Source organism: Neoarius graeffei, chromosome 12, assembly GCF_027579695.1.
Source record: "Neoarius graeffei isolate fNeoGra1 chromosome 12, fNeoGra1.pri, whole genome shotgun sequence".
Lineage (NCBI taxonomy): Eukaryota > Metazoa > Chordata > Actinopteri > Siluriformes > Ariidae > Neoarius > Neoarius graeffei.
This window is the reverse complement of record NC_083580.1, coordinates 14,372,820-14,393,239: the sequence shown is the minus strand read 5'-3', so window position 1 is coordinate 14,393,239 and position 20,420 is coordinate 14,372,820. Positions and strand designations below refer to the sequence as shown.

General features: G+C 46.4%; 1 protein-coding gene across 1 annotated transcript in view; it reads right to left on the bottom strand.

The window, feature by feature from the left end:
• Positions 1 to 20,035, bottom strand: part of pnpla7a (patatin-like phospholipase domain containing 7a) — an 82,885-nt gene extending 62,850 nt beyond the window's left edge. Inside the window, exons 1-3 of the mRNA XM_060935564.1 lie at positions 19,897 to 20,035; positions 19,592 to 19,629; positions 12,644 to 12,681 (exon numbers count right to left, since the gene is read on the bottom strand). Of these exons, the coding sequence (XP_060791547.1) occupies positions 12,644 to 12,681; positions 19,592 to 19,604 (51 nt within the window). The 5' untranslated portion in view covers positions 19,605 to 19,629; positions 19,897 to 20,035. The remainder of the gene's footprint in view (positions 1 to 12,643; positions 12,682 to 19,591; positions 19,630 to 19,896) is intronic.
• Between the last annotated feature and the right edge of the window lie 385 nt (positions 20,036 to 20,420).

Below are 20,420 nucleotides of genomic sequence, written 5' to 3'. Positions count from 1 at the left end.
TCTTTTGTCATCTTGTGAGGTAAATCTACCCTACAATGCTGTAATAAGTATTCAAAGATTCTTGATTGAGATCTAGACGAAGCTATTCATGTTTCTTCTAGGACCGCCCTGTATTTGGCACCATCCTCAATCCTGACCAGTTTCCCAGCGAACGAAATGCATCCTCTCTAAACGATGGGTGCGATTTGTCAAAAAACCAGAAGGGGGGGGGGGGGGGGGGGGGGGGGGGTGTTTTTTTTTTTTTTTAATCATGAAACGTCACAAAATTAAGGTAACAATAGGCTAACAGCTCAATAACATCCGATGATATCAAATGAATAACACTAAATGAAAACGAACACTAAACCAGAGATAGTAAATTCATCTTCCTATCTCTCTGACTAAATACACGAACACTAACACAACAAAGTTCGCATTGCTTGTCGCGTTGCTGTGATGTTTCTCTCCCTCCGCATTAAATGGACAGTGACTCGAAAATCACTAAAATACATGAATACGGTACTAAATGAACAGTTTGCTCTGATGGCGCAGTTCACATTGTGCCCAGCTTTCCGATTTAAACTGTTTTTTTTCCTCATCCTTATACTTCCTGTTTCATGGACTGTAACGGATTTGCTTATTTAGTAATTTTAATACAGAATTTACTTTGAAATTATAATCAGACACTCCAACGCCCCCCCCCCAAAAAAAAAAAACGGCCGTGAAAAAGGCGGCATCCGCCAAAAGGCGCGTTGTTTGCATCCCTGCATAGAACGCAAAGATGTTATTATCTACAATGTATCTATTTGCTGGGGACGTTCGTGAACATCAAAGCTGCCACTTCGGGTCATTTTGAAAGTGAGTGCAATGTAGACCATAGAAAACTGTGTCACAACATGCCTGTCATGTCAACTTTTTTTTTGGTTTGTTTGTTTTATTGACGGGGTTGTCCCGGAGGATTTTTTTTTTTTCAACAGAGATAAAAACCAGAGGGGGGGGGATGATCCCCACCATCCCCCCCCAGCAAATCGCACCCAGGATGCTACCACCATCATGCTTCACCGGCAGGATGATGTTCTCCTCGGGTATACCGATTCCTCCCCCCCCACACTTCAACATTATGGGCTATTTCACACATTCATGACAATGTAGAAAGGTTCAATGTGGACGAATCCTTGTGCAAGCTACCATAGAGGTTACAGGTAGAAAGAGGCTGACAAACAACACATACAAACAGATACATTTAGTAGTAATACTATAAATACTGACAATCTAAGATATTTTATGGAAAAGATAAAAGGGGTATATGGAGGGAGAGGCGATATTTTAATCCAGTCTGTTTAACTGGCCACTTGACTTGAATCAACTTTAGCCGAAATCTCAATCATTCAGAAAACAGCGGGCTCATAAATAATGTCAGCTTGGACTGAATGTGTTCCGTTCGTGGAAATTTCAGGAATTTAAAAAAAAACTATGCTTCTGATAAACAGCTAAAATATTACTGAATATATTCAGTAATATTTAGATTACGCTCAGAGGGAGTCAGGGAAAATAGTCCAAGAGTTGTGGCCCGCCTTTTACACCTACTCGCCGGAGGAATTAAAAAGCCTTAGTGTGCGGCACCGCTTGGATTCCGTGGTATTTAATCTGTGCAGCTCTATTGGAATCACACGCCGCCCTCAGTATATTCACCGGTCTGCCCGCTCTCTGACTGCTCATTGTGCTTCGGAGTCTTCCATACCCATCATATGGACTCACAATCGGATTGCCAAGGTCAACAAGAACGCTCGTGGAGTTAATCACGGTGTTCTTCGCCCACTTGGGAAACTGCAAGGTTCTGCCCTCTCTGGATTGTCACCCGTGTCTCCTGCGAAGATTGGGCTTTTAAACTCCTGCTCCATCACCAACAAAGCGTCACTCATTAATGACCTAATTATCCAAAACACCCTGGACATACTTCTGCTGGTGGAAACACGGCAACAGGCTGAAGACTATCTACATTTAAATATATGTCTTCACCAGCTGGATACACACATTATATCAAAGCCGGCGGCACGGTGGTGTAGTGATTAGCGCTGTCGCCTCACAGCAAGAAGGTCCGGGTTCGAGCCCCGTGGCCGGCGAGGGCCTTTCTGTGTGGAGTTTGCATGTTCTCCCCGTGTCCGTGTGGGTTTCCTCCGGGTGCTCCGGTTTCCCCCACAGTCCAAAGACATGCAGGTTAGGTTAACTGGTGACTCTAAATTGACCATAGGTGTGAATGTGAATGGTTGTCTGTGTCCATGTGTCAGCCCTGTGATGACCTGGCGACTTGTCCAGGGTGTACCCCGCCTTTCGCCCGTAGTCAGCTGGGATAGGCTCCAGCTTGCCTGCGACCCTGTAGAACAGGATAAAGCGGCTAGAGATAATGAGATGAGATGAGATATATCAAAGCCCCGTCTCACAGGGCAGGGTGGAGGTCTAGCTGCAGTTTTCCGATGTGGTTTGAAACTTAGAGATTGTTTTTCACGATGTTACATCCTGTGAATATCTGGCTTTGAAAACCTCTACTGCCACACCGATGTTGCTGATCTTAATCTATCAACCTCCCAAATCATCACCATCTCTTTTTCTGTCTGAACTGAATGAATTGCCAACTGTAGCCTCATCTGTCTGTACTGCTGTCATTCTTCTGGGTGACTTTAACATTCATGTTGACAGTTGCTCCGCTCCGGTTTCCCCCACAGTCCAAAGACATGCAGGTTAGGTTAACTGGTGACTCTAAATTGACCGTAGGTGTGAATGTGAGTGTGAATGGTTGTCTGTGTCTATGTGTCAGCCCTGTGATGACCTGGCGACTTGTCCAGGGTGTACCCCGCCTTTCCCCCGTAGTCAGCTGGGATAGGCTCCAGCTTGCCTGCGACCCTGTAGAACAGGATAAAGCGGCTACAGATAATGAGATGAGATGAGATTAGTTGCTCCCTTACTGATGAGCTCTTGACGGTCTTTGAATGTTTTGGTTTAACTCAGCATGTTGACTTTCCTACACAATCATGGTCATGGACTTGCTTTGCTCTACTGGTATAAAAATTGTATCTGTATCGGGTTCTGATGTAGGTTGAGTGTTGTCTCAGTGTGCCTTCTAAACTTCCTCTGCGTTCTACTGTCTCTTTCCGTAATCTTTCTTCTATTGATGTGCATTCCTTCTCTGCCTCTCTCCTCTCTTCTTTTTGTAAATTTGCTGAGGTTTCCTCTCCTGATGATACAGTTTCTATTTGCAATAATACTATATCTAACACACTTAATACTTTTGCTCCCCTTAAAACTAGACAGGTCTCCGCAAATCGCGCCTCTCCTTGGTTCACCTCTGAGCTTAGGGCCATGAAGGCCAAGGGAAGGTGGCGAGAGCGCCTTTATAAGAAAACTGGCCTTACTATTCATCTTTCACTCTTCTCTGAACACATCGCAAAGTATAAGGATGCTCTTAATGCTACCCGATCCTCCTACTATGCTAACATCATTAAGAGTGGCAATCATAGACCCAAAACTCTGTTTAATACAATAAATAAACTTCTTCAGCCTCCTTCCTCAACCACTCCCAGTTCCCCTGCTCAGTGTCAGGCTTTTTTCAAGGATAAAATTGACAGTATTTACCAACACTTTCAATCTGAAATTCATTCTTCTGTCTCACAAGTAGCACTTTGTCATAAAGCTGACTGCTGTCTCTCTGCTTTCTCTCCTGTTGATTCTTCTAAAGTATTGGAAATTATGACCAAGTCCTCCTCCTCATGTCTGCTGGACCCTGCACCCACTGCACTTCTTAAATCCTGTGTATCTGCCATCCAGTGGCGGCTGGTAGTCTTTCAAACAGGGGAGGCTGGTCGGTTACGATATTTCCAGATTTTAAAAGAAAAAACATCAATTTTGCCCATACTCTTGCCTCTGATCTGGCTGATTGTTGGCAGCGTCACAAACTGTGAAATAACAGGTTCTTTTGGCCCATTAGCCTACTGTCCAATATACATGATGGTGGTGTTGGGAGGGGGGGAGGGTATATTTTAACATTTTATATTTTAAAATTGTGGCATGTTGTTTAAAAATTGATCATTATTGAAAGCAGCTCTTTGTCAGGAACCTCAGCAGTAGAGCTGGGTGCCACACATTTCATTCAATGACACTTTCCCTATATTTTACTTATTTTGACTGAGAAATGTTTTATTGACAATTTTGATAACCCTTCACTTTTAATCCAGGTCTGTAGTGTGAAATGTTCTCGGCTGTGTTTTTGTTTAAAAATGTTTTCCAAATTGTAGCTGTGTTTAATTCATATCCAGAAAAATATATATTCCAATATAATATACTCAGCATAAACATTTTAAATAGATTCTATATTTTTGGTCCATCCATGACATATTACTAAAGTAGCCTATTTACTGTTGTTGATGTGGGTCACTTGCTGTTAAGCCAATTCACTTTCTCGTACCAGGAGAGCTGAAAGGAACGAGTATTATTCCCTACCTTTTTCACCAAGTCAATTTGAGGCGTTGGTCTACCCTGCTCTTTAATTTTTTCTTCGAAAGGAAGACTGGCAAATGGCTTCGCCAAAATTAAATCAGCAATGCTTGGCATCCGTGCGCAGCTTTCTTGCTAGCTGACTAGCCCCCTCAAGTTCAGTCACTCAAACGAAATTTCTGGAACTAAGATAGCAAACTTGACAACACTATTGTGGCAGCGGGGGCATGGTCAAGCGCCGGTCTGTGAGAGGAGGGCGGAGTTAGGGAAGGTGAGTGGCAGAATCACTACACCTGAGAGCAATTAACCGGTGTTTGTGTGTCTTCCCAGTGACCGCGCCCTATATAGGGAGGGAGAGCAGAGGAGCTCTTCCCTGAACAGACACCCGTCGTGTGTGTGTCTGTCTGAATGAATGTTATGCTGAAAAGTGTGACAATAAATACTAAATTGGAACTTGATCTCTGTCCTGCCGTCCTCTGTGCTCCACCCACCTGCTCCGAACTGCCACAGTGGTGCCGAAACCCGGGACCTGGAGCACAGCAGCCTCACAGCCCCATGGAGTCCTCCCCGTTCGCTGAACTGGTCCACGCCCTCGCCACGGCCCAGCAAAGCCAGCACCAGGCGCTACTCACCCTCCGAAAGGAGCAAGAAGAGCGGTTCGAGGCCCTGGTGTTGGCCCAACAAGAAGATCGACAGGCATTCCGGCACCTCCTCGCATCGGCAGGGCCCACCAACGCTCATACCGCGGGCCCGTCTCCCCTCACCATCACCAAGATGGGCCCGCAGGACGACCCCGAGGCGTTCATCACGCTCTTTGAGCAAGTCGCCGAAGCCTCGGGGTGGCTGATGGAGCAGCGTGCGGCGCGCCTCCTCCCCCTGCTCACAAGAGAAGCTGGCAGCGCTACAGCTCCCCGCCGACCGCCCTACGCGGACCTCCGCCGGGCCGTCCTCCAGCGCGTGGGGCGCACTCCAGAACAGCAGCGCCAGCGCTTCCACGCACTGCGCTTGGAGGAAGTCAGCCGGCCGTTTGCGTTTGGCCAGCAGCTCCGGGACGCCTGCTGGCGGTGGCTGAGGGCCAACAACCGCGACGCCGAAGGAATCCTTGACCAGGTGGCACTGGAACAGTTCGTCGCTCGCTTGCCAGCAGGAACTGCGGAGTGGGTCCGGTGCCACCGCCCGGCGTCGCTGGATCAAGCAGTCGAGCTGGCGGAGGACCATTTGGCGGCTGTCCCGGCGGCAGGACAGCAGATGGCATCTTCTCTCCTCTCTCTCTCTCCCCCCTCTCTCCCCCTCCTCCCGTGTCCCGTCCTCACCCCATTCCCCCTCCGCGGAGGCAGGGGCCGGCGCCACCCCAGCCGGCCCGCTGCACCCGTGGTGCCCTCCCATTTCTCCCTTCTGTGTCTGTCTCTCCCCCACCTCAGGCGAGTGAGCCCCAGATCACCGGTGCAGAGGGAAAGCCCGGGCCGGTTTGCTGGCGCTGCGGGGAGCCGGGCCACCTTCAACAGCAGTGCACGGCAATGGAAGTGGGCGTGATGGTTCGGATCCCCGACGCGCCAGAGGCCCCCCTCGATCGGGCCGGAGCGTATCGCATACCGGTGAGTATCCAAGGGGCTACATATCAGGCGTTGGTGGATTCTGGTTGTAATCAGACCTCAATTCGCCAAAGCCTGGTTCAAAACAAGGCATTGGGGGGGGGGGGGGGGGGAGCACAAGGGGTAAAGTTGTGTGTGCACGGGGATGTTCACAGCTACCCTTTGGTGTCGGTCCACATTATTTTCAGAGGGGAAAAAATTTATAGTGAAGGCGGCGGTTAATCCCCGCCTTACCCACTCTCTAATTTTGGGGACTGATTGGCCGGGATTTCGGAGTTTAATGACACGCCTAATAAAGAGTGGGTCCTGCCATTTAACAGGGGAAGGTCCCGGTGCCGCTTTGGCGGGAGCAGCTGTCGCAGAGCCGTCTACGTCATCTCCGTGTCAGAGTGAGGAGCTGCCGGCTCCTCGTCTCTCTATTGGGGAATCCCTCGCGGATTTCCCATTAGAACAATCGCAAGACGAGACTCTGCGACATGCGTTTGACCAAGTGAGAGTAATCGATGGTCAAACGCTCCAGCCGAACGCCACCCCGTCCTTCCCCTACTTCGCAATTATGAAGGATAGGTTATACCGAGTGACGCAGGACACTCAAACTAAAGAGCGTGTCATGCAGCTTTTAATTCCGAAGAGCCGCCGGGAATTGGTATTCCAGGCGTCTCACTTTAATCCCATGGCTAGACACTTAGGGCAGGATAAAACACTAGCCCGAATAATGGCCCGATTCTATTGGCCGGGGATTCGCGGCGATGTTCGTAGGTGGTGTACGGCGTGCCGCGAATGCCAGTTAGTAAATCCAGCAGCCATTCCAAAAGCGCCTTTGCACCCTCTTCCACTAATCGAGACCCCGTTTGAGAGAATTGGGATGGATCTCATCAGGCCATTAGATCGGTCAGCACGAGGGTACCGCTTTATATTAGTTCTGGTGGACTATGCAACACGATACCCGGAAGCAGTGCCTCTGCGCAATATCTCAGCACGCAGTATTGCAGAGGCGCTCTTCCGCGTCATCTCCCGAGTTGGAATCCCGAAAGAGATTCTGACTGATCAAGGCACTACGTTTATGTCACGGACACCGCGCGAACTGTATGGGTTATTGGGGATTAAGCCGATCCGCACCAGCGTGTATCACCCACAAACGGACGGTTTAGTAGAATGATTCAACCGCACCCTCAAAAATATTATTAAAAAATTCGTAAGTGAGGACACACGTAATTGGGATAAGTGGCTCGAACCCTTGCTGTTCTCAGTGCGAGAGGTCCCCCAAGCCTCCATGGGGTTCTCCCCGTTCGAATTATTATATGGGCATAAGCCGCGCGGCATCCTAGATGTGCTGCGGGAAAATTGGGAGGAGGGACCTTCACAAAGCAAAAACGAAATTCAGTACATTATGGACCTGCGCGCAAAACTCCACACGCTCACCCACCTAACTCAGGAGAATTTGCGGCAGGCCCAGGAACGGCAAGCCCGCCTGTACAACAAGAGTACGCGCCTTAGAGAGTTCACTCCGGGAGATAAAGTCCTCGTACTGCTGCCCACGTCGAGCTCCAAATTGATCGCCAAGTGGCAAGGACCCTTTGAGGTCACACGGCAAGTCGGGGACGTCGACTATGAGGTGAGGCGAACGGACAGGGGTGGGGCGCTACAGATTTACCACCTCAATCTGCTTAAACTCTGGAACGAGGAGGTCCCCGTGGCGTTGGTGTCGGTGGTTCCGGAGAAGGCGGAGCTGGGGCCGGAGGTTCAAAAAGGGACATTGGCATCACGTACCTCTCCGGTCCCCTGTGGAGACCACCTCTCCCCGACCCAACTCACGGAGATCGCCCAGTTGCAGACCAAGTTTTCAGATGTGTTCTCGCCCCTGCCCGGTCGCACTAACCTCATAGAGCACCACATCGAGACGCCCCCGGGAGTGGTAGTGCATAGCCGCCCTTACAGGCTACCCAAACACAAAAAAAAAAAAAAAAGTGGTTCGGGAAGAACTTCAGACCATGCTCGAAATGGGCATCGTCAAGGAGTCCCACAGTGACTGGAGCAGCCCGGTGGTCTTGGTACCCAAGGCCGACCGGTCGGTCCGGTTCTGTGTGGACTATAGGAAAGTCAACGCGGTGTCTAAATTTGACGCGTACCCAATGCCTCGTATTGACGAGCTGCTCGATCGACTAGGCACGGCTCGCTTTTATTCGACACTGGATTTGACGAAGGGATATTGGCAGATCCCCTTGACTCTACTATCCCGAGAAAAAACGGCCTTTTCCACACCGTTTGAGTTACACCAATTCGTCACACTTCCGTTTGGGCTGTTTGGGGCGCCCGCTACGTTTCAGCGGCTGATGGACCGGGTCCTCCGCCCCCACGCCACCTATCTTGATGACATCATCATATATAGTAATGACTGGCCGAGGCACTTGGAACACCTAAGGGCCGTCCTTAGGTCGCGGAGGCGAGCGGGTCTCACAGCCAACCCAAAGAAGTGTGCGATTGGCCGGGTGGAAGTACGGTATCTGGGCTTCCACTTGGGCAACGGGCAGGTGCGTCCCCAAATTAACAAGACCGCAGCGATTGTGGCCTGCCCGAGGCCCAAGACCAAAAAGGGGGTGAGACAGTTCCTGGGGCTGGCTGGCTATTATCGTAGGTTTATACCTAATTATTCGGACGTCACCAGCCCGCTGACTGATCTCACTAAAAAGGGGGCACCAGATCCGGTCCAGTGGACGGAGCAATGCCAGCAGGCTTTTTCAGAGGTAAAGGCTGCACTGTGTGGGGGGCCACTTCTACACTCCCCTGACTTTTCTCTCCCCTTTATGTTACAGACCGATGCGTCGGACAGAGGGCTGGGGGTGGTTTTGTCCCAGGAGGTGGAGGGGGAGGACCGCCCCATCCTGTATATCAGCAGGAAGCTGTCAGTGCGTGAGGGGCGCTACAGCACCATAGAGAAAGAGTGTCTAGCCATCAAGTGGGCGGTCCTCGCCCTCCGGTACTACCTGCTGGGGCGCCCTTTCACCCTCTGTTCGGACCACGCGCCCCTCCAGTGGCTCCACCGCATGAAAGATGCCAACGCGCGCATCACCCGTTGGTATCTGGCACTCCAACCCTTTAATTTCAAGGTGGTCCACAGGCCGGGGGCGCAGATAGTCGTGGCGGACTTCCTCTCCCGCCAAGGGGGGGGGGGGGGGGGGGGTATGTGGCAGCGGGGGCGTGGTCAAGCGCCGGTCTGTGACAGGAGGGCGGAGTCAGGGAAGGTGAGTGGCAGAATCACTACACCTGAGAGCAATTAACCTGTGTGTGTGTGTGTCTTCCCAGTGACCGCGCCCTATATAGGGAGGGAGAGCAGAGAGCAGAAGAGCTCTTCCCTGAACAGACACCCGTCGTGTGTCTGTCTGAGTGAATGTTATGCTGAAAAGTGTGACAAATATTAAATTGGAACTTGATCTCTGTCCTGCCGTCCTCTGTGCTCCACCCACCTGCTCCGAACTGCCACCACTATATTTACAATGAAAATATATACAAACTAAAAAAGCTGGTAGAAACCGTATGTAATGAATGAAATCGAAATGTAAGCTGATCTCTTACAATACACCACAGCACTTGCGAATCCGCATGGGACTGAACTGAAATTCACCGCTGCCTGTCTATAGTTGAAACGAGCTGTCAATCAAAGAAAATATCCGGCTGCTTTCACCAATCACCAGTCTCCTCGCGGAAACTGCCATGTCCCTCCCACTGTGAGGCTCGGAGTCCGTAGGCGGGCATTTTCGCAGTATTTGTCCAATAACCGTCTTGCATTTTGAGATTGAAAAGCGCAGAGCTCCCAAATGCCATTGAAGTCCACCGAGGCTGGGAGTCCGTGAGACTCCGTGGGCGGGCGTTTTCGCAGTATTTGTCCAATAATCGTCTTGCATTTTGAGATTGAAAAGCGCATAGCTCCCAAATGCCATTGAAGTCCACTGAGGCTGCGCTGCATCGCGCTGTCACAAGGGGGAAAAACTCACGCACACATTAAAATTATAAGGGAATGATTTCGCACTGTAGTGGGTTGAGCACATATTTCTATGATTCTGGATCTGAAATACCAATGTTAAAAGGTCGGCTATAACATAAGCCTAGCGCAATTCATCCTACACGATGCTCGTCATTTTTAGAGGAGGCTGAGCCTCCCTCGTTGTCTTAGAGCAATCGCCCGTGCTGCCATCTCCCCTTATATTGCTCATATGAGTAATCAGTGTTTTGCTTTAGGCACTGTTCCCATCTCCCTCAAAATTGCTTCTGTTACACCAATACTAAAGAAACCTGGTCTAGATTCTTTTTCACTGTCCAATCACAGACCCATTTCAAATCTCCCTTTCCTAGCTAAAGTAATGGAGAGAGTTGTAGCCTCTCAGCGTCATACTTTCCTTGCTCATAATGATCTCTATGAACCCGTTCAGTCAGGCTTTCGCAATCTGCACAGCACTGAATCTGCTTTCTTAAGAGTTGTTAATGACCTCCTGCTCTCAGCTGATGCTGGTCATCTCAATGTCCTTGTTCTCTTGGACCTCACAGCTGCCTTTAACACTGTACATCATGAGATACTCATTTCCAGACTATCTTCTTTTGGTATTACTGGCTTAGCTTTAGCCTGGTTTCAGTCATATCGAGCAAACAGGCAACAGTTTATTTCTATTGGTGTTCATAAATCATCCACTGCTACTGTTGCTCAAGGTGTGCCTCAGGGTTCTGTCCTTGGTCCCCTTCTTTTTATATTATATGTTTCTCCTATTGACCCTTCCCACTCACGTGACCTTCGTAAACGCGACCGCCATTTTGGACATGAAGAAATAACGGTTTATGGCACAGACCCTTTCAGTTCTCGCTCATCTAGCTATTACAATGACTGCTTAGACTGCAACAATAATACCTAACACACATTTAAGTATCCGTCGTAAAGACGTGAAACTCGTCGAGTGACGTGTGTTCATTGATAAGCTAACACAATCTAAAAGTAGACATACCATCACACTGCCCTGGCGCTGTGTACAGTTCACCTTCTATGGTTTGTGCACTCACTATTTGTCATTACTTTCTCCAACCCAGTGTTCGAACTATGCCGATATTTTCGGGGGGTCCCTTTTTTTCCCTTGGGGGGGGTGCTTGTGCTCGTCTCAGAGCGCGGATCTCCAAACACATGAGAAGCCTGTCTTACGCACATATCACGCGGACTCCATACATGCATCGCGTCTGAAGTCATAACTCATCAGGGGAAATCGTGTCCGCATTGGCATGTTTAAAAAACAACCTCGCGTCAATGATACCACACGCAAGGAAAAAAAAAAAAAAAAAAACAGTCAGGCTACTCAACAGATCTGATCCACAGCAGCGCCAAAGCATCACTGGAAATCATGTCAACAACCAATCTTCCATTTCAACACGCGTCAACAAACAAATGGCACCACAAACATGAACGAATCGGTCAGGCTACCGATTCCAAACCCACAGCAGACGAATAATTAAATGCATCTTACCTTAAAGCAGAATCGACCACAAAGGAAGTGTGTTGGCACTGTTGGCACACTTCCTTTCTACGAGTTTGTGTCCCCAACCTGGCAGCAGCAGTCATTGTCATATCGGTTTATTTTATCTTTGATGTAAACAACACTTCGGATATGCAAATGCTTCCCGTTACACACGATTGCTATGTCAATAAACATCATTTTGCCAATATTTTAGAGACCATCCATCTTCTCCATCGGTCAGCATCTGTCGGGATCCGATAAAATGATAAATCTTGCCTTGTGTGTTGATGGTTACTACATCCAGGTGCACAACAATATAATGGCATGATGGAAGTCTTGCTGAAAGTAAAAACTTTCTTTGATGGCTATATTCCTTTCGATGCTTCGCTGTCGTTCCTCGTTGTTGGCTGTGGTAGACTACTGGTAGTTCATGTCCAAAATGTCAGCCGCATTTGTCGTGACGTCACGTGGGATGGGTCAACTTTCATTGTTATGCTGATGACATTCAAATCTACATCACCCCTTCCATAGCCTCTGTTCAGCTGCTAAGGACTTGCATCACTGACCTTAAACAATGGCTGCACAAGAACTGCCTTAAACTTAATGCTAGCAAAACGGAGGTTCTGTTAGTAGGTACCAAAAGACAGGTTCTGAACTTCTCCAGTTTTACTATTGATGTTGATGGTGTTTTATTAGTCCTTCCCAAGTTATAAAAAACCTTGGAGTTCTCTTTGACTCCACCCTTACGTTTGAACCCCATCTTAAACTAATTACTAAGGCTACATCCACACGACAACGGCAACGAGATGTTATTTTAAAAAAATATCGCGTCCACATGGGCAACGATCAGTAAAATATCAGGTCCATATGGCAACGCAACGCTTGCTGAAAACGATGCAATACACATGCCACACCTCTAGGGGCGCTGTAAGACGGTCCCTTCGGAGACACCAGAACAATAGAAGTAGTAAGGACGCATGCGCATAAACTATTATGCGCGAGACTTCATATTAGACACAAAGTCAGAAAAATTTGTTCGTAAAATTACATTATAATGACCAAATACAATGAAAAGTATTTTTCCAGTCTCACCTGTGAAAGGTCCATGTGATCTCGTTTGGATGGTAAACCTGTTGGTACAGTTAAACGCAGCACATGAATGAGGCATCTTTATTCTCCGCTTTGACCCATCCAATATGGCGGCGAGGATGACGTATGATTCTACGCGGAAGGCAGCGTCTTTAATGGTCCGGAATAAATTGAATGCTACACGTTGATGGATTAATTTGTTCTTCTACGCCCTTTTTGAGGAATGTATTGTAGGACTTAAACCAACATCTGAAGAGGTGAGATCGCTCCTTTTTTTCCCTATTTTTGCTGGCGGGATTGACTCTGCCCTAAGGGCTATTCTCTCTCTCACTTTGCACCATTACACAATAAATATTCACAGTAAAAATATTTTGTAAGCGCGTTTCATGAACCAAGTTATAGGATTTGTTGACAACTCGCATCGAGCTCATTACACTTCTACCCGGCATGAAGCACTCAGTCATGTGGTTGTGACGTCATCGTAAACAAAGCCGTTCTACTCATCCAGACGACTTCACAACGGCAACGTTGCCAGATCTTTCCACTCTGGAACCTGTTCTCAAAAGATTGCGTTTTGGGGCACCCAAAACGCCGGTGCTGTGTGGACGCCAGGCCGAAACGATAAACAATTGTATCGGATTCACCTGAATCCGTTGCCGTGTGGACAGGGCCTAAGAATGCTTTCTTTCACCTCCGCAATATTGCACGTCTCCGCCCTTTTTTCTTGGAAACTGATGCCAAAATGTTGGTCAATGCGTTTATTTTTCTCGTCTTGACTACTGCAATTCTCTCTTTTATGGTCTCCCTGCCACACTGCTCAATCGCCTGCAGTACGTCCAAAAACTCAGCAGCAAGAGTCCTCACGCTCACCAAGCGCACTGCTCACATCACTCCTGTTTTACAGCAACTGCATTGGTTGCCAATTATTTCTCGGATCAAATACAAAATCTTGCTTTTAACCTATAAAGCTCTTCATGGTTTCGCCCCTTCCTATCTCCGTGAGCTAATTAATTTGTACTGTCCCTCCCGCTCCCTCAGATCTTCTGTCTGTGGATTTCTGACTGTTCCACATTTTAAACTGGCATCTATGGGTGGCAGATCATTCAGTGTTTCTGCTCCTAAACTTTGGAACTCGTTACCACAATCGCTTCGTGACTGTTCCACTTTCTCTTCCTTCAAAGCCAACTTGAAAACTTCTCTTTACCTCATACTATTCTTCCTAGTGTGGCCTTTTTTTTGGTAACTCCTGTGTAAAGCGGCCTTGGGTTTGTGAAAGGCGCTATATAAAAGTGTATTATTATTATGAGTTAACGGTGCATTAGGTAAGATTAGTCTTCCCCCCCCAAGGATTAGGTCTCGAAGGCTATGTTCACACGGTTAGACGAAATCCAACTGGAATCTGATCATATGTTGCAAGTCTGAACAGCCCAAAATAAATAAAAATATCACAAGATCCGATTTTTACAAAACAGTTTCAAACCATGTTCACACATGGTTGGAAATATGATTCAAATCCATTCAGGTTTGACTACTCTGGATTTCAGATGAGTTCCCCCCACATCTGACTTCTGAAGCCACAAATTTCACATTTACAGGAAACATGCCTCTTCCATCTCTGACACCATCTCATTATTCTCATAAAAACATGCACCACAACTATGTATATTGCCACGTGGGAAACAAGCAAGCCTCTTTCAGTTCATTATGTGAATTACTTCCATTTTCAGGCCACTTGTTCATGTCATTACTAGTACGTCTACTACTTCTGGGGGCAATGTCGTTATTATAGCAACCAGTAATTACAAGACAGAAAACAAAGACTGCCACATGGACACAGAGATCAGATCTGATAACCTGCAGTCAGTCAAATCAGGAAGATTGGATATGCAAAAAAAAAAAAAAAAAAAAAAAAGATTTGGACTGACACTGTGAACCTAGCCTAAAGAATTTGGTGGTCTTGACATGTGAATGATTCCTGCAACATGTTCACAAAGCTCCGCCTCCATAATCATACAGTAGGTGGACTATGGAGCGTATTAAAGTGCATATAATGGGTAAATTCAGGAGCAAGATCAATGTAATTCTCCTATTTTATATTAAACTTTGGTCAAATATCTGTAACATTCTGCATTCTCTGCAATTTTTTTACCTTGCGCAATACCAGAAAAATTCAGTTGAAATCAAGCCATTTGAGGCAAATTGGTCCGCCTCTGAAAAAACTTGGCATTTGGATTTCCCGGCAAACATTGATTTTCGTGATGTCGCGTGTGGGACGCCTCCTTCTGAATCCTACGTCAGCGCTGGTTTGTTTATGAGAAAACGACCTGGTGGTTTTCTGCAAATTTCTTCAACGTTATCACGCAATTATTAAAATGGTTAACAGATGTATCGTACGAAGGTGTAGCAACACCAATCTTGATGGGATTAGTACTCATCGTTTTCCAAAAGACCGGACAATGAGAGAGAAATGGGAGCGCTTGGTCTACACAGGCTGTGCAAGCTCGCGCAGCCTGCTGGCGCTTCCGCACATAACGTCACGAATCTGGCTCCAGACTCCCTTGGGATTTTTCCAGACGCGTTTTGTTATTTTATTTTTTTCTGCTGTAGACAGATGGCCTTGTGCAAAATTACCCTTCTGGATGAGTGTGTAAAGTGACATACTTTCATATTAAAAAAAAAAAACAAAATTAGTCCAGGATATGCACTTTAAGTGACTGACAGGACCCGCATCCACTCAAACGAGATCATTTTTCCTCAGAGAGAGACTTTCTGTATGTCCGAAATCACTCACGACTCACTATATAGTGGACTATTGCCGCTTTTCCACTACCAACGCGGCTGAGTCGGGCTGAGCCGTGCCGTGCTGAGACGGGCTGAGCGGGGCTGTTGGAGTTGCATTTCGACTACAACCGCGCTGAACCGTGCTGGCTGGAAGTGGGTGGACACAGTGGGTGGAGTTAGCGAAAGTGGGTGGACGTCACGTGATGTCGTTAAGCAGCGCAAACAGTGACATCAGTGAGCTTTTAAGCGGTAGTCTCACGACCCGGATAGTAAACAATAAACATGGAGGACATGGAGTCGTTAGTGTTGCTGGTCTTGGTGCTGTGGCTTGTTGTCACCGACAACGCCAACAGATACTGGCAAGAGCGTATAGATGAGGCGAGGCGCATAAGGCTTCAGAAATTCTCGTAATTCGTAATTCTTCTCCTTCCGGGTTTGCGGTGTTTACAGATCCCAGCGCGCTCGCGGGGCGTGTGTGGGCGTGTGAGGACACTCCTCCTCACCAATCAGTGCACAGGGGAGTGTCTGCTCACGCCCCCAGCCTCACTCGGCACGGCTTGGCTCGCTTCAGCCCTACTCCAAAATGGTGCTAGTTTTAGGGGCTAAGCAGGGCTGAAGCGAGCTGAGTCGTGCTGGTTTTTGGTAGTCGAAACGCGAGCCGTGTCGGGCTGAAGTGAGCTGAAGCGAGCTGAAGTGAGCTGAAAAAGGGTAGTGGAAAAGGGCCATATATCGTGAGTTCGCCGTTTTGTAGTGCTGTCCAAATGTATAGTGAGAATTATTACACCCTATATAGTGGACTCATAGTATCTCACAATGCATCATGGGAAGTAGTGTACAACTGATGGTCACTAACCAAGCAATATATCCCATCATGCATTGCAGTCGCACGGGGGTGAATGGACAGAGGAAAAAAAAAACATTATAAAAACAGACAGACATTCAAGTACAATTGAAAATAGTAAGAGAATAGAAAAAAATACAAGAATAAAAAAGTTAGAGTTCAGAGTGAAGAATTAATAAAAAAAAAAAGTCAAATTTGATTTAATAAAAGGCAGTGACTAAGAAGAAAGAACTGAAAGATGCAGCAGAAACAAAGTACTTTGGATTTATTAAATGTGGGAAATTATATGCTCGGTATAATATGGATTTATCACAAAAACACATGCATGTATTTATTATTTTGAAAACCCGCCAGCCGACTGATCCGGCACGTTTTAACGGTGCGACAGCAATGATGTAAATAACAGCATGACGCACTAGTGTCTGAAAGTGATTTTTTATTTTACCAATGAGCTCACTATATAGTCCTCTATATAGTAATTCCCTATGTAGTGAGTAGGGAGTAGTGAACGAGTGAGCGACTTCAGACACAGGATCAATATGCTTTTGCTAAAGCCTTTGTGTGTGCTTTTCTTCTTCTTTTGGCTGCTCCCAATCAGGGGTCGCCACAGCGGATCTTTCGTCTCCATTGCTCCCTGTCTTCCGTATCCTTCTCTACCACACCTGCCACTTTCATATCCTCTCTCACCACATCCATGTATCTCCTCTTTGGCCTTCCTCGTTTTTGTCTGCCTGGCAGCTCCATCCTCAACATTCTCCTTCCCACATGCTCTGCATCTCTTCTCAGGATAGGCCCATACCATCTCAGTCTCATCTCTCTTAGCTTCATTCCCAAGCTCTCCACATGTGCGGTCCCTCTGACGTGTTCGTTTCTTATCCTGTCCAACCTCCCATCGCAAACCTTAAAGGTCCCATGGCATCGTTTTTTCATTAATTGTGCGGTGGTCTCTAGTATGAATGAATGCCCTGTGAGCCGGTTTTGGTGAAAAAAAATGCTGTGGTTCTCCTGTTTCAGGCTGTTCTAGTTTGGTGGAGGAGTGGGTGGCAGGAGAATGACAGGATTTCAGCTCTCATCATTAATATTCATGACATGTAAACATGTTACCTCTGATTGGCTAACAGCACTGTGACGCTACCTCCAGTGGGTCAGAACAAGCGGATGTGGGTGTCTTACTATGGCGAGAGAGAAGGAACAAACCACGAAAGGAAAAATACCGCGCGCTGACGTCATTAAGGTGCGACGCGAGGAAATAAAATAAATTCAACAAATGTTTGGGTTTTTACTGAACAAACAAACAAATAAAATGAACAAGTGACTTTAAAAAAAAAAAAGAATGTGGGGGTCTTTGTAAAAACTGTTTTGATTGGCTATTATAACAGAGCATGCTGCATGCTTTTTGGTTTTGTAGCGCAGAGTACCTGGCTAACTGCAGGAAGCGGTTAGCTGCACAGCTAATGTAGCCATTGCAAGGCTAACGTGGCACCGATTTTAAAACACAGCAAAACGACTTAACAGTTATACACTTACTTGTTTGCTGTTTGTGGCTGATGCAGCAGGGATGCTTGGTACGGACCCAGGCTTCTGTACTGTCCCAAGTTGTGGAAACATTCCTCAGGAAAATGCTTCCGACAAACATACACCGTCTTAGGTAGACTCTAGGGGTGGCACGGTTCACAAAAGTTGCGGTTCGGTACGTATTGCGGTTTGAGGTCTGCGGTTCGGTACGTATTGCGGTTTTTTTTTTTTTAAATCTTAAGTACTCTGTATTTGGCCATATAGCCTACTATTTACCTTAAGTGAACATAGTTTAGGATACAGCATTTAAGAGAGGTTAAAATTATAGTTACAATGAAATAATCATGCACAAACTGAGTTTGAGTTGACATAAGCACATTTTATGAACAATCTCTGATGAAAAGCCAGGTAGTATTTTGAAACAGCAAGAGGGAAGACATGGATGATTTCAACAGCTTTTTTATTTACTACAGTATTTATACAAAGTGTCAGGAGTGTTTGCTGCCATGTTGTGGCATCTAGAGGAACCAGGTGTCTTTTGTCACATACAGAGTTTTCATAATTGGAAGAAATAAAAATGAACTTACTTTACAAAGCTTGCATATTGTGACGTTTTTGTCAATTGATTTTTTGCCGGCGTCATCGCATGTAATGGGAAAACCAAAATGTTCCCACACACCTGATTTGAATGCCGCGGGGGCATCCTCTATGTACGACGACCTGCCTTCTCCACTCCCACTTGCCATTTTTGCACTTGCCATCCACACTCCGCTGTCACTTCAATTCTTCGAATCGCGCAAAAGAGAACCACGTGGTTTCATACGGGCATTCGGCTTTTTTTTTTTTTGGCGAACGTCTTAAATAGGGGTACCGCGGTTTATACGTGTATTGCACCGCAACAGGCGTATCGTACGGTTCGGTTTTTTTCCCATAACCGTGCCAAGCCTAGTAGACTCGACGGCGTATTATTGAAATAAATAAAATTAAGCCACTGCGTCTTCAGGGGCTCTCCCGTCGGCAGTAAAAACAGACTCTTTTCTGTGTTGTCACATCCATGTACAGCGCAACTTCCATGTTTGGTGGCAACTTTTGAGCTGGACGGGCAATCCATACAGTGGGTGGGAATCATCTCCCTTGCTGACGTAGTAAAGGGAAGAGCTTATCAACGCGCCGTTTTGACGCGCCATTCTCAAATGTTGGGCATAGTTTGGTTTACACATTATGAAATTTCTAGCCACTGGGGTGACTTAAGAAGGTCAGAGGAACTCATTTTAACGTTAAAAAACCTCAGAAAGTGAAAATTTCATGCCATGGGACCTTTAACATCCTCAACTTTGCCTCCTGTCTCTTCGTTAAGGGTACGGTCTCCAATCCGTACATCACAGCTGTTCTCACTACGCTCTAGCTTACCTTTCACTTTTGCTGGGACTTTCTGATCACAAATGACTCCGGAAATCCTTCTCCACCCTGCCTGCACTCTCTCGCTCACCTCACTATCGCAGCCCCCATTTTTCTGTACAGTTGACCCCTTTGTGTGTGTGTGTGCTTTTAATCTTCAGAATCGGAATCAGAATCTTGTTCTACGTATATTTTAGGTAATTTGTACAAGTAATGATTAAAAAAAAAAAAACACTTGTTGCACCTTTAAAATGTAAAGCGCTGGCTAAAAAGACAGAACCCCTGCAATAAACTAACAATGAGTGTAGACTAAAAAGGTGTAGTTATTATTTATATGCATGTATGTCATTCTCATAATAGACTGACTGTTATTTTGAAGAACTTTGATTATAAGGATTTAAAAAGTTACTACTTACTGGGAATGCACATGCCTGTTCACTGTAGTCTTTCATTTCTATGAACAGGGAAAAGGTTCAAAACATGACAATTTGCACTTTGTCATGACATTTCCAGCTTCGCCTCATTATAAAAGCAGGCTAGCGTTAATTAGTAATTGAGCAGACACTATCTGTTCAAGAAACTGTCTTGACAATAATTCACAAACAAACATTAGCTAGCTGTGTAGCAGCTCTCATATGTTAGCTAGCTGGGATACATTAGCTCGCTGTAAACATTACAGCTCTTAATATACTGCGATAAAACTGAACAAAAATATACTTACCAATGCAAAGAGGTTATCAGACAAAGTCCTGCATTCATATTAAGTGCTAACTTGTTGAAATGGTTTCTAAATCCTTCCCGCCATTGTGTAAACTTCTACAAACCCTCACTCCGATGGGCTCCTCTCAGCTGTTTACTTCAGCTGTCAGACTGAGAAACGTGACAGTATTCTCTTTCGCTATTGGCTGATTCAGTCTGAACAAGCCAATCAGAGACAATGTTGTTTACCTGTGGGTTGTCCCCCCACCGTACTACTGTAGGAGCTGGGATTTTCCGGAATGCAGGTGGGGTGTAAAAACGTAAACGCGTATTTATTTGTAAAAAGCCCAGACCCACAGGGAGGCAAAAGATACACATAACACATTCTTAACTTTCATAATCTCTGTTAATATCACACAACAGGCAATTAAATCAGGTTTTGGCTCATATAGTAGTAAATTACAAATACTAGTAGATGTAAATAAAGATGCACAAGTTAAACTGTCACAATTTAATATTCATATTTTATTTTATTTTATTCTTAAA